Genomic DNA, 25,787 nt, shown 5'->3' on the forward strand with positions numbered 1-25,787 from the left:
CACATACAACATCAATTAATTGAAAAATATCAATTATTCCACGTGCGATTGATTCAATGGATGCATTGTGCGCTTAAAAATCGATAGCCGGAATCAATAACTAAATGCATCGTCCCCCCTCTCACCATTCCGCGATCGCACAGAAAGAGCCAGTTCCATGTATTGAAGGTACGCTACTCCACACACGACATGCTCTTGCAGGGGAATCGGACTTTCACTTATCAGGGGATAGTTGCAGAGGTTAAATACCTCGCCTGGTATACAGGAGGTCGTGAGTTTGATTCCGACCCTGACGCCTGTATATTTGGAGTTTGCACGTTCTCCCCGGGGTCACGTAGATTTTTCTCCGAGTCCTCCGGTTTTTCCCTCCACATTTAGAAACAAGCCTTTTGAGTATTTCGCTGCTACAAATTTTCACGTGATAAGCCACTTTGTTGAGCCATCATTTATGGCCAAGTCGCTTCTGAAAAAGAGCTATATAGCTCAGTGGGCCTTACCTGGTAAAATAATAAAAATAGTTTAGTTATTTTAAACATTGCAGACGAGGCAGAAACTAAAAGTTCCACGAAAACACTGAGAGACAGATAAGCCCACACGCTTCGACATCGATGAATGAACGCTCATTTAGGGCCCATTAGCCGAAGACTAATTTCCCGTTAATTACGATACTTTAAAAATAAGTAATGGGAGTTTTTAACCAACTTGAGATGCACTGAACTACCAGACAGAGTTATCGCTACCACTGGGTGATTTCACCAGCCTTAGTGATAGCTAAATGCTTTGTTTTTTTAACGGGGGGTCCCATCTCCGCGACTTTTATATGCCATGGCAGCCCAGGGCTATTGGTCTAGTGAGGCTGAACGGGTATATCTCACAGTAATAATGGTCACTGTGCATTTTCATTATTCATTGCTTTTTTTCCCCGCACCGTACAGCAGACTTTAAAGATACCATTAGGTCTTTGAAGCTGAACGGCCGAAAACTTGGATACATTTAAAAGCCAAATATGCTGGCAAATGACTCGGCACAGCCACTGACTGCATTAGCATTAACAGCACGGTGAGAGGCTTATTAATTTTGGATGTATATGCCGAATTTTTGTCTTCACTGCAGTACGAGTGTGAGACTGCAGCAATGACTGGCCAACAGAAGCCACTGTTGGATGCAACCGTTCAGTTACATTGGCGATGAGATTACCGCAAACAAAATTTTCATAAGATACCTTTGGAGTATTCAACTCACTGCTGATGAAAGTCTCCACGTTCTCCATCAGTAATTGGGCTTTGCTTGACCATACTTCACGACAGCTAAGGGAGCGGAAGGCGCCCGACGGTACTTTCCACCACAGAGATGGAGCGATGAGTGAGATCAGCTTCGTGTGCAGGCGCTTGGTGGATTATTACATCTCAGGATTGAGATCAGAATCAGAGTCTTTATTTTGACTGGAGGAATCCAATGAGCTATGAGGCTCTTTTTCGCAGATGTCCAGCATGAGCGGGTCAGCAAGTTAGAACGGCAAATAATTAATAATGGTGGCGGCTTGCCGAGGACTTCATCCAGCAGTGGATTGATCAATGCTGATGATTTTGAAGACAAACGCCCGTCAAAATCCCACGTAAAGAATTGGAACAGGCCCGACGATAATCTTCAATTGGATTTATTTCTTACGCCCCATCCCGGGACAATGAAACACAACAGCAATACAATACCTCAACAATGCATGGATATTGCATGGTCACAACCACAGGGAGGCAAACAGGCAACAGACACAACCAGGGTTACTTGGCCAGGAGAGGTGGCGGGGTGGGGGGGGCTTGGGGTGATCTGTGTGAATAACTAGGTGGGCAGAGGGGGTGGGGAAGGCAGATGACCATCGTAATAAAATGTAATAACTTACGCAGTACGGTATTTATTCAACAATATTTACACAAGGTAGAGATATTTTCTACGTTGACTCTTTTTTTTCATTTGTCAAGCTTAATGCAAATGTCTCTGTGTGCGTCCTCTTTTTTTTCATCATTACAAAAAAATAAATTGCACAATGGCGTAAGCGTAGAAAGTCAACGAAGGGAAGGCGGAATCGGACGCTGCTGGATTGTCGAAAAGTTTTGATTGAAGTTATTTTCTGTTTAACGGTAAATCGATGGGTTGTGTTTGAAATGTGCAATCAATGTGCAGTCGAGCAGAGCAACGCCTTCCTTTAAAACGAGACTTTAGCCCCCAATGGGCCCTCACCTAGGTTTTAAATACTGTACATTGATCGATCGATTGACTTACACAAGGAGCTTTCTTGACGCCAATGTTAAAAGTCCTTTTGCAGAGTTAACACAGCAGTGGGACCGACATTGACTCCATAAAATCAATTTACTCGAGAATACCTGGCTGGCTGTACTGGCTACAAGCGAATTCTGTATAACACGCACTTTTAATTGCTTAAAATTTAGCAATGAGTTTGAAAGAAAATGTTTTATGTAATTTTCCAGATTATTTGACTTTTTTTTTTCCAATCAGAGAATAGTTGGGTAATGTCCTCATAATCCAGTATTTCCATGCACATAAGATGTGTGAGACCCAGATTTGTTTGACTTGATTAATCTGGAAGTGGAGTATAATCATGGCCAGATAGTTATAGCACTATAGGTCCTGTAAATTGCCAAAGTGTTAATTTATTTTCTTTGAAGGACCATTGCCCAAAATTCTGCTAATTATATATAAATATATGTTTTAAGTCAGCGTTATTGACCAATGTGTTGAGTTTTTTTTGTTAACGGTCGAATTTGTTTTTAGCTCTAATTTTGTATAAGAATAAAAAAAAATTGGTTTATGTTTAAACGCCGAATAATGAAAAACTCGTTCTAAACACTTTCAAAATGCAGCCGCATTAGAGTCAAGTCATTTTATATTTCACGAAAATAAATAAACCAACGCCCCCCCACCCCCCCCCCCCCCGTAACTTATAGATGAAGTGATGTTTACACCGACCCTGTGTATGATACCGGAAATTATACCCATTGTTAATATAACAATGATTACATACAAGCACAGAGAATCCACCCCCCCACCCCCCCACCCCCCCGCTTTCCTTGGAAGATGCACACAGTGAACTCTGCTTAGCGGGAGGCATGTACAACGGTAACATTTCTTATTTTCTTAAAATTATTTTTTACAGCAATGAAATATGAACATGCCTTTAAAGTTCCTTTACCCATACACCGTATAAATAAATAAATAAACACACAAATTTGACCAAAGACCCTGAAAAAGCCAGGCGTTCTTGCGTGCGCGTGAGACGGAATAATTGTTTTGTTTTTTAGAGGTACGCAAAGTCTCCACCATACACAATTATGGGGAGGCGCTGACTCAGTTGTTGGTTACAAGCTTATTAATTAGGTCGTTTACCCATTGGCGGTTAACATTTACTGCCATCACCATCTTTCACAGTCAAAGCACCTGCAATATGTACTATATATATACACACACTCACAGATGTCACAATCATGCACGCCTCCGGTGAAGAAGTGAGAATGCCAAAAAAAATACTTGCTAGAGTTCAAATAAAGGAAATTATGATAGCTTATGCACCGGAGCACATAAAGTAATTATAATTAACAGCAGACTGAAAATGTTGCATTTGTGTTTGTAATTGTGCTTGTTCCGACCCACAAAAGATAAAGATTCCCCCGTATAGACTTTACTGACTGTTGGGGCGAGTGCTGTTGGCCGGAGCGGTACACGAGGAGGTGGGTGGCCAATACCACGCCCGACCACCTTTGTCTCCCCAGTGACGATAATTACACCCCCTACCAGGTACTCATTTGAGGCTGAATCGACTTAGGGGAGGAGGCCCAGGACCGGTTCAGATAATCTTCACTTGCGTTGGCCGTGAGCAGGAATCGAACTCGGGTCGCCGCGTTCGTAGCGCAGCGCGCTAACCGCTACACCACCGCTCCCCACGCTCCGACCCACATCACCAACACCGCATTCCATCCCATGGCCAGTCCAGGCCACTTGCGACGGCTCCGCATTTTATCCACAATAGTAGTAGCAGCAGCAGTTCGTGCACCTCTCTCACTCCGCAACTCATCGCACGCACAGCTGCAAACATTCAAGGGTTTTTGGGTTGTTATTGTTTATGTTACCCACTGTTGCCACCTTTTCTGGTTCCACCCTCCCCCCCCCCCCCGAATCGTCCCTTTTAGAGGCAAATACATTAAAAGTATTTGTGTTTGTCAATTGTTTAATACAGTAATACACTGCTCAAGGGAATGCAATTGGCGTGTAACAATAATTCAACGCATTCGTCAATAACACTGCCGAAAAAGAAAAAAAATGTATAATAGGTGACGTTACGGGCAATGGGCCCTTTTTCATAATGGTATTTCTCCCCTCTTCTAGAAATTTTGAGATATTCTTATTCCCGCGATGGATAATAGTTTTGCATTAAAAAAAAAATGTTTTATTTATCTTTTACCTCGGAGGTGGCAAAACCTACTCCTGTCAGGGGAGTCGGAAAGACCTTTACACACCACGTCCACAGCGGGCGCGGGGCTCAACGAGAAGCCCCTTGCCTGGGTGACAGCAGAGCAGCCTTACCTCCCTGCCCTGCTTTCGACGGGACACACGGGGGGGGGGTCTGAGGTCTTAACCCCCCCCCCCCCCCACTGTGGGTGTGGTGCAGTGTGGTTAGTGATGGTGGTGGTGTAATCGAGAAAGAGGGGCCCAGGTGTATGGAGCGGGTCCGTTGCGCGCAAGCCAAGGTTAGGGGTTAAAATAACAAGAACAATAATAAAGAAATAAACCGCCCCGCCAAATGGAAGAAGTGGAACGTGCCTTAATTACTGTTTTCACCATATATGCACAGCGGTAGTCCTTGGGGCGAAAATATAATAATTGGGTTTAATGAACGCTGTCCTCGTCCAAAATGACCCCATCAGACACCGCCCAGAGTCTTTTTTTTGCGGCTTCTAGATTGTTTGTGTTTTTACAACTTTACGCCTCATCAAAAAATATTTTACGGAGCCAAATACGGAAAAAAACGACGTGTTTTATCCATAATAGAGGTTATTTGGGTGTTTTATGCATTAAAAATGGTATATTGCCAGGATTTCCAACGGCTTTACGACGCCACACTGTGTTTTGTCTATTTATTGTATTTATTGTATTTGCCTACTTTGGCAAGCGGTGGCGGATGCAGCAATAAAAGTAAGGTACCCTCACTGGGATAGCGAAAGAAGAAAACATTACAGGAGAACGCAAGACGACTGATGGTGATTGTTTACAACGCCTGTTCCTAACGCATTTATGTTAATTCCCCTAATTAGCTACATAAATAGAAATAAATCAACGCTTTCCAACGCATTGTATTTTAAGATTACTCATTAAAAATGTATAGTTCTGTATGTATTCGCCTTGGTGAGACAATGTACCTACTACTCAGGGTCATTATCCAAGCAATCAGTGTGAGCTGGGTGGCCCGGGAGGTTTGGGGGGGGGGGGAAGGGTTGCCGTTGTTGTATTGGTGTCCTTGTTCTATGGTGATGCACCACGGATCTCCTTTGCAAGCTAGCTGGGTAACTGGCTAAAACGGGACCTTCCATGTCACAAGTAAACATTGACTGTATCGGGCCACTGCACTTTGCACCTTTGGGATCCTGGGTTGAAGTTCCTGCAGCCGTTCAAAATGAAATCCCGTTTTCGGTCGCAGGGATGGCACGGTGCTCCTTCTACTCACCGACGACTGCACAAAATAACAATGAGGCGTTCATTTGGTTTTGCTTCAGAGTTCCGTTCCCTCTCCCCGCCCACCAGCTCTTCCAGGCTCATTCCCCAAGAATCAACAACACACAGCAAAATAACACCACTGTGCGCTCATTCAAAACAACTAAACGAACACAGCCTCAGGCCTGCAGAATATTCATATATACCTCAGATGATTTCATAGTGACAATTATCCATGATTTAATTTATTGTGAAAGTGTTTTCTGCGTGTCTGCAGCCCCATGAACGGCTGCGACCGCCGCTCCTGGCGGACAGGTCTCCCCACTAGAGGGCGGTATAGATGTCTAACCGAAGTCATGGAGCGGAGCTAGACAGGGTGGTTCAGATGTCCTGTGACCCCCCCCCCCCCCACAAAATAAAAAAAATTAACCCCCAATATAGTTTTTATTCCCCCTTTGCATATTCACTTCTGTTTTAAATAAACCTTACTTTCAAAAATAGTATCACGTTTTAGAGAATAAAAAAATTGGTGGTCACAAGACACCTGGACCATGCCCCTGGTAGCAAAACCCCCCTTCGAGAGGGCTTACTTTTAGCCTGATCTTCCACGCTGGTCAGACACTTTGCGAGAGGTGGTGAGCACCCACACTCGACACTGTTACTACCCCCCCCCCCCACGCATAACTCGCAGTCAATCTCAACCACGACTTGCGAAAAAATGCGAATGAAACCGTTGAAAAACCAAAATTGGTGGGAAAATCGTTGGAGAACAAAACTAATTATATTCCTTTTCACTCTACCGTAGAAAGGTTTTGTGTCCGAAGAGACAAACGTTGTTTTGTATGCAGCATAAAAACTCGGAATGCGCTGGCGGTTTGCATATTGGATGTGAGACACCGCTGTGAGACAATACCCCTAAACTTTAACGGCCTCCACTTTTCGTTCTAATAATCTTCACCCCGCCAAGCAAACTCTACGCTCATTAAAGCTACACCACCTCGTTCCGCCGCTTCGCTTGTGTGCGCGCCTCCATCGATTAAAAAAAAACGCTTTCACCATTTACTGTGTGAGCCACGATAACACAATGTATATGCAATGTACATTACACATCAACGTTTCATATATATAATGCATCTGTAGATTTGAACCTTGTCGAAACACATAACGCCCGGCACAACTGCTTATGAAGTCTGATTTAAATCTCACGTTTCCACCCCCCTCCCCCCCTATTATTTTTTACAGAATACGAAAACAGCATTGGAGCAAAAACAAATTCTGTGCAGTGAAGAGTGCTACCAAACGATATCCGCATGGAAATTCCGGTGACATTGAGCACCTTACCCTATTCCCAATGGAATAGCTATGGGCCAGATTCATATCACAGGAGCACTCCCCTTACCCCTGACCCTATCATCCCCGGGAGCTGTAGGGCCTGCAAAAATAGTCATTACACTGTGTAACAAAACCATTCTTTTTGTTCCTAGGGTAGTAAGTGTTATTTTCCAATTGCTTATGCCTCAAAAGTACAGAAAATGGCTATTATTCCCCACAAACTTTGCTTTTGTGACCAGGACAATGATATTTAGAAATGTACCTATTTTCAATGAGAAAAACGTGGTGTGCATGTGTCACTCCTTCACGTAAAGTCCTGGTCACAAAAGCAAAGTTTGTGGGGAAAAATAGCCATTTTCTGTACTATTGAGGCATAAGCAATTAGAAAATAAAACTTACTACCTAGGAACAAAAATCGTGTTACATAGTGTTATCTGCGGTACTATTCTTCCTATGATCTGTGATCATCAATGATCAACGCAGATTATAGGAATAAAAATAGAGCTGCGCTGCCGAGTTATCGATTGAACAATGCGTCTGATTCACGAAATATGTGCGTGTTAGAGAATTGTGTATATTATTATTTTGACGTGATATTTGCCATCATTTTCCTGTGAAGTGGCTTTCTGTTATCCGCTATTTAATAGCAGATAAAGAGGCGTCACATGTAGTTTCGTACTATTCTCTGTGGGTTATCCACAATTTTTCACATTGGATAAGTGCGGTAAAATCGCGGATAGCCCTGCGTATAACAATATTCATGGCTAACAGGAGTTCTGTACTCTGCGTTTACGGTTCATGGAGCTTAATCCTTGTCGGGGAAATCGCTAACTTTGTTGCGATTCTTCTCAGGTGTGCGCCGAAATATTATTGTTCGCAATAAGGTTTGTTTTCTTACTGCATCGGTTTTCATTTTTTTTACCTTCATCTCTCTCTGTCTCTCCCTTATTTCGCACACCCATGGTGGCTTGGATATATTTCATTAAAAATTGACGAAGGCATCTCTCCCAGGCCCACTGTTCAAGGGACAAAAAGGGCTGACATTTCCCCTAAGGTAGACTCTAGGTGAGCAGAGAGCCGCGGATCGGCCGGTCTGTCGTAAACAAGGCTCTGCTCGGGGAGCTGTCATGAATACAAATCCCCCGTGTCTATCGCGAAATGCAGAGTGTAAGGATGTTGTCGCTTGTTTTAATGCCACAGCATAAGGTCAGGCTTTCATTCCCTCCCTTCGCCGGCAATACGCTTAAGTGTGCGCTGCATAATCTCGGGACGCACACGCGCCCGCTCAAGATGCATTTTTAACCATTTGCAAGTCCCCTTTGGTCGGCGGGGGGGAGGAGTGGGAGGTGGATGCTTAGGGGGGACAGGTGGGGTGGGGGGAGCTTCATAGTAAAACTAAAACTCCCCTACGTTTCGCAATCGAACACGTCTGAGAGGACGAAGAAGACGTGCTTTTTTTTCTTTCTTCCTGTCCGAACAGATCATTTGCACAGTTTCCACGGCACTCCAACAGATGAAAAGATCAGCGAGGCCATTCAGCGCCAACAACCGCCTACGGGGGACCCGCGTCATTTGGCGCGACGGACCCCCCACCCCTCCAGCCCCCCTCCCCCCCCTCCCGCCACCAACGCCCATTATAGCGGAGCGCGGCCGCTATTTGCCGCGACCTTCTGTAAGGTTAAACCGTCTCGTTACCGAATGCCGACATGAACGACAGTTGCATGCTTTCAGCGTTTCTTTAATGCCTCCGCATGGTAATGGGGTCAGGGGCGTTTTGCGGCGGTGGCTGCGGTAGCGGGGGCAGCGGGGGCAGCGGGGGCAGCGGGGGCAGCGGGGGCAGCGGGGGCAGCGGGGGCAGCGGGGGCAGCGGGGGCAGCGGGGCCAGGGCAACCGCCAAGTGCGGTGCGCGGCCCGGCGTCCGGAGAAGGGGGGGGGGAGGGTACCGCAGAGCGCACGTCCCGTTAAGAGGAGTCCGTCCGAGATGAGCTCGTTAACGCGCGGCTCTCAGGTCGCCGCTGACGAGGGGAAGCCCCGCGCCTGGGTTAACGTGACGCGTTAATTATGCCGGGTAACGGGCGGCAGCGGCGGCGCCGGTGGCTCTTCTTCTTCTTCGATGGCACCCTTCGTTCTGCGCGAGGTCGCGCCGCACTCCTTCTCCCCGACCCGGCTGCACCGAATTGGTCAAGCGCACGCGAGTTGGGGTTGGGGGGGGGAGGGGAGGAAATAATAATACAGGGAGTCATCGTGATTGCGTTGGGATGGGGGTCATTGAAGCCACGACATTTTAGTCTTGCGAATTCAGATGTGCAAGACCGTCCGGTTACTCAAGGCTTTTTCACGGTCAAGCGATGCGTTTCCTTGCCAGCTCCGCTACCCCGGTCCGCGAGCGTGAAAGTCAGGTGTCTCAATTCCTGCGTACATCTTTAGGGTTCCCCGACACATTTTTGCCTTTGCTCGACACAGTCGTTTAACGCAGCCCATCTCTGGATGGCATAGAGCGCATGGTTTCATAATCCTCGCATCTGCATGCCCAGCACGTTCTCAATAGCACGGGGCCTCCATGTTAAGATGGTTTCAAGACGAAGATAGCCATTGGCATGAGCGTGTTTGACATGGGGCCCTGGTGCAAATTACGAAATGGGGGGCCTCCCCCCTGTCCAATTCCCCCCCCCTCCCCCTTCTTCATAGCCTGGCGCCTGGAGCCCCTCTGACCTGTTGACCTCTTGTGCAGTTGCACTGCCTGCACACTCGAAGAAGAAGAAGGTGGCGTCCATCCCAGCCTCCGCTGTCACAGAGGCAACAATCGAGAGTGGAATCGCAAAGGCAAAGAAGACGGGCCAGGCCGGACATTCCACTCCACAAAGACGCAGGATGGCGATAGGGTTGCCACCTATCCCGGTTTGCCCAGGATCATCTTCTTTTTTGAGGCAAATCTGCAAGTCTGCGCCAGGACGCTAAGAGCCTCGCTTTTAGTCCGATGCGTAAATAGCGCAAGCGCACTTGAGAGGCAACGCGTTTACACCGTAGCTCTGCCCACTCTCGGCATTGTGAGAGATAATCTTCTTCCCTCGGAGTGTTCCCGGTTTTTCCGTTGTCGTTGTTGCTGTTGTATCTCAGAGAGGTGGTAACCCTAGACGGCGAGCCGTGAGGGGTGGGGGGTGTTCGTTCAGACGACGGACGGAACCTGGCGGAACCGGCCGACCGGACCGGCGGGAGAACGGCCGCTCGGAGATCACACGGCGCCGTTTTCTGGTCGGGGCTTTGGCGAGCCGGCGACGCTCGCCGGGGCGCTGGTGGGGATCTGCACGGAGGGCGCCAGCGTGCAGAAGAAGCCGGCCAGGAGCGTGAGCCCCAAGCCGCCCCACGCGCAGAACATGGACCAGCCGTAGCCGTGCGTGACGTCCGGCGGCAGGCCGTAGAGGCCGCGCGGGTATCGTGACAGCTCGAAGTTGATGCCGGCCACGCACGTGCACAGCGAGATGATGCAGAAGGTGCCTGGGAAGAGAGGGGGAGGGGGATACAATGAGACAGACGGGCAAAGGTCACCGAGTCTTCGTGTCTTGAACGAGACCACAGGGCGCCAGCGATCGTCTGTGTTGGAGACCCCCGCTGGGTGTGTTGATGATAGACGTTTAACATTTAAATACAACTCGGCCATTTCCTCCTGAAATGAATATTGGGGTGGTGCTGATCTCCCGTGGTCACAGCCCTAGGCCAGTGGTGGATGTGGCACGTTTCTGCTGTGGGGGCACATCTATTCATGCAGCAACTGCTGATGATCTTCCCACAAAGTGGTACTCGTTAAATTCAGCCCGGCGGGATGATGGGCCGAGTCCACTCCCAACCAGGATTTGAACTCGCCTCCTTAGTGATTGATTACCGATTTCAAGCGTCGCTCAACAATGATGTTAGCTGTGGTCGTGAATCAAACGGAGGTCGCTGGAGTTCATGGTACAGTGAGGCTACCGTTCCACCCGGATTGCATATTGGGGAGGACAAATTAATTTGGTCTTGTTCAAGTTCACATTAACCTAGCCACACTCCAGTTGAAATTGACATTGGCCAAGTGCCATCGTGAGAGATGGGAGTCAAACACTGGGGCATGCAACGATATTTTTACGCTCATGATAGGATTCAATGACTCGCCAGACTGCGACTGCAGTGAGGTGCAAACAATGAGGCATATCAGAGTCAGAATCTTTATTTATACTGGAGGAGGAATCCGATGAGCTGTAAACCTCTCTTTCACAGATGTCCAGTCGGGCCAGGTAAAAAAAGTTACAACAACAAACAGTTACAAACACGTGATAGTAGTGCAAGGTACAAGAAAGATAAACAAATCACCCAAAGGGCATACAAATAAAACTAATTCATCCCCAGCCTACCAGGCAAAAGCCCACTGACGTATTAACTTATTTCTCAGAAGTGACTTGGCCACAAATGTTAGCTCAACAAAACGGCCCATAATTTTGACATTTATAGCAGTAAAATAATATAAATCATCTCAATGCATATCCCTGACGACTGCCCCAACGCAACAAAGCTGTATGCTGTTGGAACAAGTGGACCACGCCACTCGGCTGTCATCCCCGGATGCCGTGGACTGGCTCACAAAATTTAACTTGACAATTTGTAGCCCTGCTGATTTTTCCAAACGCCATGCCAAAAGATGAAGACGCTCTTGGCAGAGTTATCAAATCTCCCGTCATAACAACTAATTATCTCCAATAACGTTACAATTAGGCGTAACGGAGCGAACAAAAGGGGACTAGCGAAAGAGAAAAGAAACAACAAATAATACTTATGAGATGGTAACAACGAGACAAAAGAGGAACTATTATTGCACTGAATGGAAATCAAGAATTGTGGCAAATCGTAGAATTGCTTTACAGGAGGTTAAAATATAAATACGCTTTTTTTAAAATAGGTAAGACTCACTGAATTACTAAATTGCTCTTTCTCAGAAGTGACCTCGCCACAAATGATAGCTCAACAAAGTGGCTTATCATGTGGACATTTATAGCAGCCAAATACTCTAAACGTACGTTTCTAAACATGGAGGCCAAAACCGGAGGATCCGGAGAAATATCCACACGGGGAGAGAGACGTGCAAACTCCAACTATGCAGGTATCAGGATCGGGATTTAACCCACGACCTCCTGATTATGAGGCGAGGTAGTTAACATCTCGCCACCGTGGTGCAGGGGTATTGAATCATTTCATTTCTATAAACGAGTCCTGTCTTGTTAGTAGGGGGCCATTGGTTAAATCAACCCTTGCATTGATAATGGTAAATTTATTTTCCATGTCGTTCCATTTCCTTAATGTCATCGTGACATTTAGCTTGCGGTTCGAGTGAGCAATGTACATGTAGTTAGGCTGAAAGTGGCACAAATTAATTTCCCGAGGCCTCGTGGTCTCGGCAAAACACGCTTGTAATTAGATCGCATTTCATTCTTTCGCAACACCTAATAAAGACACTGATATTGCCGTGATGCGCGTGCCGTGGCAGCAAGCACAACCTTCACAGTTAACGGGTTTCTTTCTCTCCACACGCTCATACCGTCTAAATCAACGAAGTGCCTGGCAGTCTCTTTAGCAACTTGATACAATAAAAAAACGCACACCACACGCCACACACCGCACATCAATTATGACTAATTGAGGTGATTTATGGGGCGCGCTGTTAGCATCGGTGATATAATAAGGGAATGTGGAAATGTCACCAGTTTAACGACCGGCCGCCGTGATTGCGCGTGCGTCTGCGCCGATGTCATTCCGTAAATCACGACGTCGCCGCCGAGGAAGCCAAAACAAGGGAGGCGCGGGACGCGACGACGTGTTCTGTGCGCACGATGAACTTCTTTCACACCGCACGTAGCCAAGCGCGCTAAACGGAGGTGCACGGCAGTGGAAGAGAACAACAAACTAATAGCGATGAAGCGTCACGCGATGAAGCGTCACGTGATGAAGCGTTACGCGATGAAGCGTCACGCGATGAAGCGTCACGCGATGAAGCGTCACGCGATGAAGCGTCACGCGATGAAGTGTCACGCGATGAAGCGTCACGCGATGAAGCGTCACGCGATGAAGCGTCACGCGATGAAGTGTCACGTGATGAAGCGTCACGTGATGAAGCGTCACGCGATGAAGTGTCACGCGATGAAGTGTCACGTGATGAAGTGTCACGTGATGAAGTGTGACGGCGCCACCGACGCGGTCAAGGACGTGGCTGTGGCGTCGCGGTAAGGAGCACGTACTAAGGCTTCAGTGGTGAACCCTGAACGATTGGGAACTTTGATTGATAATTTTGTTGTTGTTGTTGTAATCCTCTATCGGCATGTGCGTTGACAGGCCCATTCAGAACCCCGCAGCAGCCCCGTTCGTGCTGCGTGGTTTGCACACCACACGTGCAGGCAAGGGTGGGCTTTGGATGTGAACCAGTGGATGATTTATGTGGGTGGGGGGGGGGGCATTTGGGGGGTCGTAGGGGCCCAGCCACTGCAGGTGTCGTGTGTGCTTGGACTCCCCCCGTCCCCAGCATTTTTTTTAAAGATATGACCAAGAGACTCCCACAAATGTTGGACAAAAATCATGTTGGGTTTGGGATCCCTTCAACCGTGCGACAGAAAGATGCCAATCGTGCTGCCGGCGGAAGCTATGCACACACGGCGGCGCGCTAACGGGAGCCTCAGCACTGAGTTCAGGAGCCAACAGATGAAATGTCGATGTAACAACAGAGGCCGCCTCCTCCTGTAAGCTGTGACCAAGAGTCGCGTGGCGCTTCACGGATCCGTCACCACCGGGAACCATTCCCTCATCACGGAGGACACCGCCAACTTCCAGAGTGTTACTGCTCCTCTGGTTGGTGGTGGGGGGGGGGGGGTGCCGTGCAACCCCGAATGAATCCACAGTGCCTCCTGTAAACTCCACCCCCGCCCTCAGAATCAGAATATTTATTTATACTGGAGGAATCCGATGAGCTATAAAGCTCTTTTTCACAGATGTCCAGCAGGGGCGGGTAAGAACGCCACAACAACAAACAATACAAAAAATACGATAGTCGTGCAAAGTACAGCAAAGGTAAACAAATTACCCAAACACATACAAATTAAACTAAACCATCCCCATCCTACCAGGCAAAGCCTACTAAGGTAGTCACTTATTTCTCAGATGCGACTGATTAATAGGCAGCTCATTGGGGTGGGTGGGGAGGCACTTGAGTTCAAGGTCAATGGGTCATCATGGACCATGCCATTGATGCCATTACCACTACCACCACCACCACACTTCATCATCGCTTCCTTCCTTCTGCCAGATCGCACAATCATTTGTATTGTGAATAGCCGACTCCTCGAGCACTTACAATCCCCTGCATGTTTATATGTACTGCTACAACCCTTACTGTACAACCCTCACCGTCAACCCACGACTGGGTCTCGTCGTGCGGGGGGCTAGGCAGGGGGGGGAATTATTCGATCATAATCCACCAAGGCGGATCAATGTGGATCGGCGAGAGATCACTCGAAGCCGCTTCAAGACTTGCTGCCTACTTGCGTACAGCACGGTATCATGAAATAACCGATGTCGATCTCAGAAGCGGGCCTGTGTTTTCGAACAGCAGGGGTTGCACTGCTCTGCGAGAGACCCAAATGGATGCACCATCTCACGACATGTGCCGCTGATGGAAAAAAATTAAGCGTGGGGAAAGACAAAAAATTGAAAGAGCTGACCAGCGAATGGGGTGACCCGGGCAGGTGCTCGCTTGCGTGAGCATACATGCAGAGTGTTGCTTGCGTGAAGATGCGGAGCATGCTTGTGTGCGTGCGGAGGGAACGTGCACACGGAGTGTCCTCGTGTGCATGCTCGTGTGAGCACGTGCGTGCAGAGCGTGCTTGTGTGCGCGGGGATTGTGAGGTGCCTGCGGAGTATGCTTGCGCGCGTGCATGCGGAGGGAGCGTTCGTGTTGATTGTGCGCGTGCTTGTGTGAGCATGCGTGTGGAGCGTGCTTGTGTACGTGCGGAGGGAGCGTGCAAAAGGAGCGTGCGAGCGTCTCACCGCCCATGAGGAAGAGCAGGCCGGCCACGTACTGCATGAGTCCCCTCTCCCAGCAGCATCCCAGCACGCCTAGCACCCAGCCGAACAGCAGGATCGCCACCGCCATTCCCAGGAAGCCCGCCGTCATGCGCCGCAGGTCTGGTCGACAGCACGCACACAACATGGCCACCACCGTTAGTAACGACATCATCACCACCGTTACCACCGCCACCATAAGCGACGTCATAATCATCACCACCACCATTAGCGAGGCCATAATCCCCACCGCCACCATTAGCGACGTCATAATCATCACGCCACCATTAGCGACGTCATAATCGCCACCGCCACCATTAGCGACGTCATAATCGCCACCGCCACCATTAGCGACGTCATAATCCCCACCGCCACCATTAGCGACGTCATAATCATCACGCCACCATTAGCGACGTCATAATCGCCACCGCCACCATTAGCGACGTCATAATCGCCATCGCCACCATTAGCGACGTCATAACCGCCATCGCCACCATTAGCGACGTCATAATCGCCATCGCCACCATTAGCGACGTCATAATCGCCATCGCCACCATTAGTGACGTCACAATCGCCATCGCCACCATTAGCGACGCCATAATCCCCACCGCCACCATTAGCGACGTCATAATCGCCACCGCCACCATTAGCGACGTCATAATCGCCACCGCCACCATCAGCGACGTCATAATCGCCACCGCCACCATTAGCGACGTCATAATCGCCACCGCCACCATTAGCGACGTCATAATCGCCACCGCCACCATTAGCGACGTCATAATCGCCACCGCCACCATTAGCGACGTCATAATCGCCATCGCCACCATTAGCGACGTCATAATCGCCACCGCCACCATTAGCGACGTCATAATCGCCATCGCCACCATTAGCGACGTCATAATCGCCATCGCCACCATTAGCGACGTCATAACCGCCATCGCCACCATTAGCGACGTCATAACCGCCATCGCCACCATTAGCGACGTCATAATCGCCATCGCCACCATCAGCGACGTCATAATCGCCACCGCCACCATTAGCGACGTCATAATCGCCACCGCCACCATTAGCGACGTCATAATCGCCACCGCCACCATTAGCGACATCATAATCGCCACCGCCACCATTAGCGACGTCATAATCGCCATCGCCACCATTAGCGACGTCATAATCGCCACCGCCACCATTAGCGACGTCATAATCGCCATCGCCACCATTAGCGACGTCATAATCGCCATCGCCACCATTAGCGACGTCATAACCGCCATCGCCACCATTAGCGACGTCATAACCGCCATCGCCACCATTAGCGACGTCATAATCCCCATTGCCACCATTAGCCACGTCATAATCGCCATCGCCACCATTAGCCACGTCATAATCGCCATTGCCACCATTAGCCACGTCATAATCGCCATCGCCACCATTAGTGACGTCATAATCGCCATCGCCACCATTAGTGACGTCATAATCGCCATCGCCACCATTAGCGACGTCATAATCGCCATCACCACCATTAGCGATATCACAATCACCACCGCCACCATTAGGGACGTCATAATCGCCACCGCCACCATTAGCGACGTCATAATCACCACCACCACCAACACCATGAGCGAGTTTATCATCATCGCCACCGCCGCCATCAGTAACGTCATCATCACCACCGTCACAGCGTCATTGCTACAATGCTATCACCACCGCTCTCATTGAACGCATGTGCCAATTCATTTCTCCCATTGTGTCGATGCTTTGCTCCAATTTGGTGGGTCATGATTCATTGCAAGAATTGCCTTGTCTCGCTCGTATCATCTGCAATGCATATTCTTCTGTATTATTCGTGATGTCTTGGTCTATTAGTGCATACGTTCATTTGCATGATATTTTCCTGAATTCTAAATAATAGATTCCTCGCTGTGTGATTCAATGCACGTATTTGTGAGCATAATAATTGATTTAATTAATTGTCATCATTTACATTGCTAATAGCACAGAAATCGCTATTACCATCAACAACGCCATCTAAGTTACGACCATAACCACCACTTGAACCATCAACATTGTTATTGCTACCACCATGCCCAGCGCGAAAACCATGGCAGGCATCGTCATTAAAACCATCAACGCCCCCAGTCATCATCGTAATCATCACCACCAATACAGCCATCACAATCTTCTTCATCCTCATCATCACCACCACAATAATCATCACCACTGACATCATTATCACTACCATCAACAGCCGTCGCTATAACCATTACTGCCAATATCACTATCGTCTGTGCGACCAACACCACCACCGTTCCTGTTATCCACATAACCTGTTATATTAATGGGTTGAAATGTTGTGTATTCTTCATTTTAAATTAGACGGATTTCTGCTACTCAACAATGGCGAAAAGGCTTTATTAATATTATTATTATTTATGTATTATCATTCGGATGCCTGATCTTCCACTCACTCGCTCACTCGTCACTAGTCTGCCTCTGCTTGAGAGGCACGGCTTAAATTAAATTATTCGTCTGATATTTTATTCATGTTTCGGTGCCCGAGTAGAATAACGGGAAGTTAAAGTTAAATTCTCCACTTTCCTTCCAGTCCTTTACAGGAATAGAAAAATTAATCTTGGTGTGTGCGTTGTTTGTTGACGGCAGAAACAGAGGGATGATTTTTTTTTCAAAATAAATAAAACCACGTGGTTGATATTTCAAAAGAAAGCCCGAGACCCAAAGGGCCAATTTTATCTTTCGCAGCCCACGGAGGTCTATTAGCTGTTGTATTAGCTGAATTTAAAAATCGCGTTATTGCCCCAATATATTATATGTCCTGGCTAATCATTCTTACGAGGGGGGCGCGGAAATCAATGTGGTTTCCTTCTCTGAAAATTAGCCTGATGCTCTTCCTCGCTTGGGTGGACTCCATTGCATTTGATCAATGGCCTACTTTGATTGGTTTTAATCAAAGACCTTCCTGGCACTTTCCATTATGGCCCATTCCAAGTAATAATAATCAAAACGACAGCGGCAAACGGCTACTCTCGCAAACGCGCGAGGAACGAGAGTTGTCGGGGGAGAAGGACGCGAACGACGTCCGAGACAAAGAGGGTAAAAGGTTCAAGCGGAGGGTGCAGCCCACGCCACTGCTGGTGGAAGGATCTTCAGAAGCGGCAGCTCTCTAGTGCCCCTCCGGAGGGTATTTAGGCTATTCTTCCACACTCGCCTGGCCTTTTGAAAGAGGTGGGAGCATCCACACGTTGTAGTCCCACCGCAAGTGACCCAGCCGATCGCCCCAACAGTGGTTGAACTCATTTATGCTGCTGGGTGGACAGAGGCTCTGGTACGGGGCATTTAAGAAGCTTGCCCCCCGTTGTTGCAACTGATGAGCCGGGAGAACCAGTCGAATAGGCTACCTGTAGATGCTGCGAACCATTACACCACCACCGCCGCCATCGCCGTGGCAGCATCTTAAAATAAGTAGAGCAACGTCAATGCTTTCGGAAGGCGACATTACAATTGGCCTCATTCCCGAGGCAACGAATCGGCAGCATGCAATGACATGTAAATCATATCAACCAACCGCCTCGCCCTGGCACGAACAAATCCCTTTGCGATTCCACCAATATCAGCTGTCGGGTAAAAATGCTCCCAATGCCACCCGCCCCTCCCCCCCGTGTGACGGCATCATTTAGAGTGTAGAGCTCTACGGAAAAGGAAAATAATCACTGGAAATTAATTAATTGAAAAAGCGGTCTCATTACAGTGTCGGAAATTTCATGAAATACCAAGAGAGGATCCGATCGCCACTCTTTGTGGTGAGAGAGAGCAGGCTCCGATTGCAGGTCGGCCCGAGAAGATGGATAAATCGTGAGTGGAAGAGCCAGGCCAAAGTAAATTAGGCTGACAATTCTCCCCCAGCACAATTTGTTTTGCTTATAAATGGCCCGTCAAGCCGATATCTCCCGCTATGAATCAATGCGAAAGGGGGCCTTAGCTGCGTATAATTTTGTAGCCACATCCGATAAGAGGACCCCCTGAACATGCCATCGGCACGTTGGACAAAAAAAAACTATCCACGGGGTGTCCTCGTCAGCACGGATTAGCTCCTTCGTCGCCGTGATAAATTGGCTCTTCCAAACCGACGTTGAAACTTTTTTTCCCCCCGTTGGTCGAGGTTTAACCGCATTTTACAAAGTCTGTAGAAGCGGTCCCCCAGTGCGGAATATTTTTTGTTGTTTTTAAATTTTGAAGCCGCGGTGTTCCGCTTACACGGTTTTTCACACTCTTCACGCACACATCGCGATATTTCAAGAACTTTCCCAGCAAGGTGTTCATTACAAGCAGCACGACCAAGAAACAAAATCTGATATTAGCTGCGCTACTTGAGAGGATTCTAACGCTATTACTTCTTGGCAATTTATACCGTGCTCAATATTACCCTGCTCATTACAGCAAAGGGAATGTCACTGTGGTGTCGACCCATTAATTGGGGCGGGCCCCCTTTCAATATAAAATATCCTGGGGGGGCTGACAGTAGAGATTACAGAGAAGAGATAGAGATGAAGTGAGATGAGAAGAAAGGCGCAGACAAGGTAGAGATGACAGAGATTCATTTTTATGTTATCTTACGCCTCTTAGGATATTAATTTTAGGTGATATACAATGCACCACCCGAATATGCCACGAATCCAAGGCCCCTTGAGATACTTAGGACCAAAGCTTTTACTTGAGTTTGCTTTTGCCTGGCACCGCCACTCTCACCGTGATAGTCAGCTCTGTCACGGCACTCACATCAGTTTCATTTTAAATAGGTTCAGGAGCCTTCTTTGAGGCTACAAAATTCAGCAGAGATCACAAAACTTGAAACCATTTTTTCGTCTCTGCAATACAGGGGAGGGGGGGGGGGGAGCGTGGGTCTATCGCAAGCCGCGCGAGCCGGCCGTTCCAAGAGGGGCCGGAAGGGGACCGGTTGCTGAAAACGGAGTGGTTTATCTCTTGCCGGAATCCCCGGCAAGGCCGTTGTGTCTCTCAACGATCGCGGCGGTTTTTGAAACGGCCGCGACAGCCCAACGGAGTCGCGCCGCGTGTTAGAGTCACGCTGCGTGTTAGAGTCGCGTCGCGTGTTAGAGTCGCGTCGCGTGTTAGAGTCACGCCGCGTGTTAGAGTCGCGCCGCGCGTTAGAGTCGCGCCGCGTGTTAGAGTCGCGCCGCGGGCACCGCGCCAGCGCCTCCGCTGCCCCCGTGCAAACTTTACACGCGCTTGTTTATATATTTACTTATTTATTTTGTAGCATGCAAAGAGAAACGCTCGACTTTTTCCGCATTGACGCCAAAGCGGCCGAAGGATCTGTCCGCACGGCGCGTGAGAAAGTCGTTTGCAGAACTGCAGACGACTCTGCGTGTATGCTGAACTTCTTTCGCACCGTACGTAGCCAACCGTGCTAATTGGAGGCGCAACGCGTGTGCAGCGCGATAAGAAGTGGGGGCTTTCCTGAAACGAATTGAGCGTTGCATTTCAATCGTGAGTGAGTTATGCACTTTACAATGGCACGGAACCTCCAACCCACGGAGTGCAGTTGCACCTCCTGCACACATCCTGCAGCTCATAGTACATGCGCGAATTCGTGCGTGTGAGAATCGATAATATTATGTCTGTGTGTGTGTTGAACTTCTTCCGCACCGTACGTATCCAACCGTGCTAAACGCAGTATGCGGGGGAAGGAGGGCAAACTAAACACGAAAATACGTTCTGAAGACATGAGTTTTCAATGTATATGATTTTAAAAGTTCATAGCTCCAGTGGCTTCCTAATATCGGAAGAAGAGCATTCCAGACGGCCACAGAAACGCATCTGAAAAGCGCGTGATGCGGTGACCGTCTTTGTTTGACGGTTAGCCAAGAGCCGCTGCTGTGAGGATGACCAGACTTCGCACGATGGCTTTGAATGTGAAATAACCACGCGGGCTCCGCTGGGATCTTTTTGTTTGCTTGGCCAAATAATTAATTTAATTTCACTTTATTTTTGGCCAAATAAACACGGGCTGCTGCAGCACCACATGAGCACAATTATGTGTTGTGCTGTAAAATGCCAGTCACAGTTAATGGCTTAAGGGAACTGTAATTTCATTAGAATAAAAAAAATCGGCTACCTCTCTCATTTGGCAAATGAAAAGACAACCTGCCCTGCGGCAAGGAACATCGTTGTCCCCTTTTTGCCAGTGAAGCATTGACAATGGTCATGATACCCTTGAGCAATAATAGTCATAATGACAATACAGCAATTAGCCCCTTAATTTATCTTGGAAAGCCTCCGTGGATCATAATGATGATTTCGATTTTTTTCTTTTTTTTTCTTTCGCTCTCGCTGTCAGTGCAAACCAAAGCACCTGGTGGAACCCACTTAAACTCTGCACAAACTCTTCAATACTGGCCATGGAACACCTACTTGATGTACCACCTCCTACAGACACATTGTCGTCTTACTGGCGGGCGTTTGCCATATTCCTATGCAACTCACGAACCTCGAGCTTGAGTCACCAAATTAAAGGCACGCCTGAGAACAATAACCCATGGATCGATTCACATCACGTGTTGACACTGGCCGTTCTTGGTTTTATCTCGTAAATTAGGTCATTGCCTACGACCCGATCACTCTCAATTCGTCCGTTCTCATCACACCTCAGAAGGTAAGCAAAGACTGAGCCTGGATAGTGCTTGGATGGGTGAGGATAGTGCTTGGATGGGTGAGGATAGTGCTTGGATGGGTGAGGATAGTGCTTGGATGGGTGAGGATAGTGCTTGAATGGGTGAGGATAGTGCTTGGATGGGTGAGGATAGTGCTTGGATGGGTGAGGATAGTGCTTGGATGGGTGACCACCACACGGCCTTTTGCTATTGCCTGTGGTGCCACGCCATGGGCTTCAGAGGGCAGTGCCGCAAAACCCAGTGTTGGACTCTACTGCTACCCTACTCCTACCAACATCTATGTTCCCCGCCTTCGCCAGCATGGTAAAGTATGGACAAAGTTGCCCCCACAAACCCACACGGTCGCCTTCATTCGGCAATGGATAATTGACAAAAAAATTGGCTCTACACGCTTAAAACATTGTACAGCAATTAAGTTAAATCAGCCGGGAGTCCGATCTCTCCAGTGTCCGCGGTGTGGCCCTGGAGCACGAACGAACGAACGAACTGGGGGCTCGACGCTGGAGGATTCGCCCGCTCTCTAGATCACCGCAAACGCTAACACCCGACGCAACGTGCGACTTGAGGCGGTTGTCCCCCGGTGTCAGCAGCAACACCCACCACGTGTTCAAGCTCGCGCTCTCTTCGGCCACCAAAATCGCCCCCCCTCAATGTGCCCGGGTCTCGTCAGAGCTTGGCGCTGAATAAGTTTATTACTGTAACTGAGATTCAATGAGGTGTTTTCTGGGTAAACCAAGGGGATGAAATGACGTAATTGACCAAAATGCATAAAACGTCATGAAATTACCAAGTTCGCGTTAACATTGCCTTCGAAAAGAAAGTCCCACTATAGGCTAACGATCTCAGATCAGCTTAAAATGTCCTCTCACCGTCTCCCAGATCCTTCATAGACTGGCCCCTTGCCTGCGCCTCCTTTCTCATCTCACTCCACTCTACGTCTCTTCACTTGGGCAGCCAAGGCATTCTGTGAAAGCCCCCTGGCAGTCAATTATGACTCAAAAGAGAGGTCGCTCCTTCTCTGCTGCTGCTCCTAAATCTGGACTATCTACTCCTCCCCAGAACTCCGTGCTGTTCAATCTCTCCCCCTCTTCAAGGACCAGAGAGAGAGAGAGAGGCGAGCGCTTTCCGCTCCCTGTCTCTCTACAAAATCTTGTCAACAAATAAGCATGCCCTCTCTCATGTCATTTAAACGCCCCGTACAAAAACAACAAACACTTTCCCCCGCCCCTCGCACCCCCATGCAGCCCCCGAGGATCGGGTCAAGTAAACAGAGCGTGAAACCGCGAACGTTTTCAGGGTTGCACAAACGTTCGACGGCCGGGTCTTGCGAGGCTCCCTCACTCCCCGTCTCAACCCATACCCCTCCACTCTGACGCCTCGAGGCGGGGTCAGGTGCCCTCTGTGGGTGCCGCGTTGCCAAAATTTTGTTCTTTCCACGAGCGCTTGGAGGAGGAGCGGCGCCGATGGCGGTGGTTGAGTCCACGTAGCGGTTAGCGCTGCGCTGTGCTACCAACTTTGGCGACCCGAGTTCGATTCCCGCTCACGGCCAAAACGAGCGACGATTATATGAACCGGTGCTGGGCCTTCCCGAGCGCGATTCAGCCTCAAATGAGTACCTGGTGCGGTGTGTAAACATCGCCATTAGGGAGACAAAGGCGGCCGGGCGTGGTGTTGGCCACCCACCCCATCGTGTGCCATGCCGGCCTTCATAGGTGCTCACTAACAACACTTACCCCAACAATCTATTTGGGCTACACGGGGGATCTTTGTCTTTGTTTTGCATGTACGAGGCATTGACGTGCGCCTAGCCTGGCACAAGCGCTCTGATGATGGCAAAGCCGCTTTGTGGCGAACGGCGATTGTTGTTGTTGACGTGGCGTAGGGTTCGCGGTTCGTGCTCACAGCCGCCCTGGTTAATGCCGCGGTTGTATTAACCATAGACATTCTAACACGCCACCTGCTTCTCCTTGGAATTGGACGTTAAAGATCCCGTGACATCGTTAGCAAAAAGGAGGAAGCAATGTGCACCTGGTGTCATGGTCCGAATTTTGCCAAATATTACTTAGCCGGGAAACACATAGCAATCGTAGTGCTCGGGACCCTTACTGCAAAATATTATTGACACTCAAGCGAGGCTTTCCTGGGTAAACAAGCGTAACAACAATCATAATATGGTAACTGGGGAGTCTGCGCAGCGCCCACGCGATCGTTCTGCCTAAACAGGGCTAATGTGCATGCATCGGCAAGATAAGGGCAGCAAAATCAGCCTCGCCTGCCTGCCTGCCTGCAAGCGCCTTGGTGCTCATTGCAGGGACACGAGACGAAGGCCACATTGGCTTCCACCCGAGATTTATGGCCTGATCGGGCGCAGCCCTTGCGAGCGACGGCATCGTTCAATTTACGGTGGAGTGCAAGCCAATTTGGATTTATAATGCGACAAAAAATACATGTTTTTTCCTGGATTTTTCTGTTTGCGCATAGTCACTTTAAGATGTTTTCTTGTTCATGTTTTTGCTTTTTGTTTGTTGTGGTCGCACCCGATTCAAGAGCCGAATGGCTCACAGGGCTATACCAAAATAAATGAAACTGAGACTGAAAAGATCGCGTCTAAAATAAACAAGGTGGCAAACGTCTCCGACGGATGTTGTCCGATTGTGCCGCACAGAGTCGCAGAGGAAGAGCAGAGGTTGTTTGGGCGAGCGTTTCATCAGAAGGATTTTTGGTTGCTGGAACAGAGGGCATGCGAAGGGCAAGGAGAGCGAGGCGAGTGAAAATATCAAAAGGGTCTCCCTGCTCAAATACCAAACTTGCAAACTACTCGCCTCCATAGAGAGCTCCGAGTCAGCGGTGAAAATTCCACAATTCTTCTGGCGGAGGTGGTCGGCTATCTGCATGGACAGTCACTGTTGACTTTGCACAAAGTGATACTGTACTTATTAAACATAGACATAACTTCAACCGAGAAGATGGATACAAATTGAGCAATCATTGGAAGGATGTTATTAACCAGGTAAAGCCTTAACTGAAGTGGTTGTTTCCATCCTACCTGCCGGGTACTAGTAGATTTTTCCGAGTTACTTTTCCCCCGTGTCCCCAGCTTCCCACTTCTAGCTCCGCCTACTTCCCCCCCCCAGCCTCACTTCTTTTCCCGCTAGCGCTCACGCAGCCCCCCCCCCCCTTCCCCTACCCCCCCTCTCTCCCCCCCCTTGCTCCTCCCCCCTTTCTTACCTATATAACCTCTTGCCACGGCAGCTCTCTCGCCTACTGAACCTTTTTTTGCCGTGATTGTTCCACCTGATGAAGGTTGCTTGTGTTGCGATCGACACGTCGTGATTTGTTTATTTTATTTTATACCTACCTACGTGACTTCACCGAAAGAACCAAAGAGTATGGATTCCTGCAGTCACGAAAGCTTCAAATCAAGATTGTACGTATTTAATTGAGCACGAAGACACCCTTGTAACGGCTTGACATGTTACGGCAGTCGAGACGTCATCTCTATTATTAATGTGGGAATGGGTCGACCAGTAAGCTCGATTAGAACTGATACCTGCGGCAGCAGATGTAACGTCAAACCATCGCGTACAAGACACACACATAGATTATAATTTTTAAATCTAGGTTGCAACCCCATTTCTTTAGAGCTGCTTTTTAGTTCTTTGTCCTTCCCCCGCACCTCCTATTGGCACGGTCGGCTCCATACGGTCCGAAAGAAGTGCAAACATACATATAATATATAATCGGTTCTCACATGCACGATTTTACACGTATACCATGAGCGTACGGATGTGTGCAGGCGGTGCAACTGCACCGGGGTCCGTGGGCTGGAGCCTCAAGTGCCACGAACAGGGAAGCAATTGGATGGAGAGGGGGGAATTTCATTGTGCACCAGGGCACGTGCCAAGCGCGCCACGCGACTGTAAAGCACATATAGCTAACTATCGATTCATATATATCGCTCGA

At 48.7% G+C, this 25,787-nt stretch overlaps 1 protein-coding gene across 1 annotated transcript in view; it reads right to left on the minus strand.

The window, feature by feature from the left end:
- Positions 1 to 1,641: 1,641 nt before the first annotated feature.
- LOC116940015 (transmembrane protein 178B-like) overlaps positions 1,642 to 25,787 on the minus strand; it is a 159,766-nt gene continuing 135,620 nt past the window's right edge. The window contains exons 3-4 of the mRNA XM_032949215.2: positions 15,109 to 15,246; positions 1,642 to 10,545 (exon numbers count right to left, since the gene is read on the minus strand). Coding sequence (XP_032805106.1) covers positions 10,283 to 10,545; positions 15,109 to 15,246 — 401 coding nt within the window. The 3' untranslated portion in view covers positions 1,642 to 10,282. The remainder of the gene's footprint in view (positions 10,546 to 15,108; positions 15,247 to 25,787) is intronic.

Source organism: Petromyzon marinus, chromosome 7 (assembly GCF_048934315.1).
Source record: "Petromyzon marinus isolate PM22_M1 ecotype Great Lakes invasive population chromosome 7, UKy_Petmar_22M1.pri1.0, whole genome shotgun sequence".
NCBI classification, from domain to species: domain Eukaryota; kingdom Metazoa; phylum Chordata; class Hyperoartia; order Petromyzontiformes; family Petromyzontidae; genus Petromyzon; species Petromyzon marinus.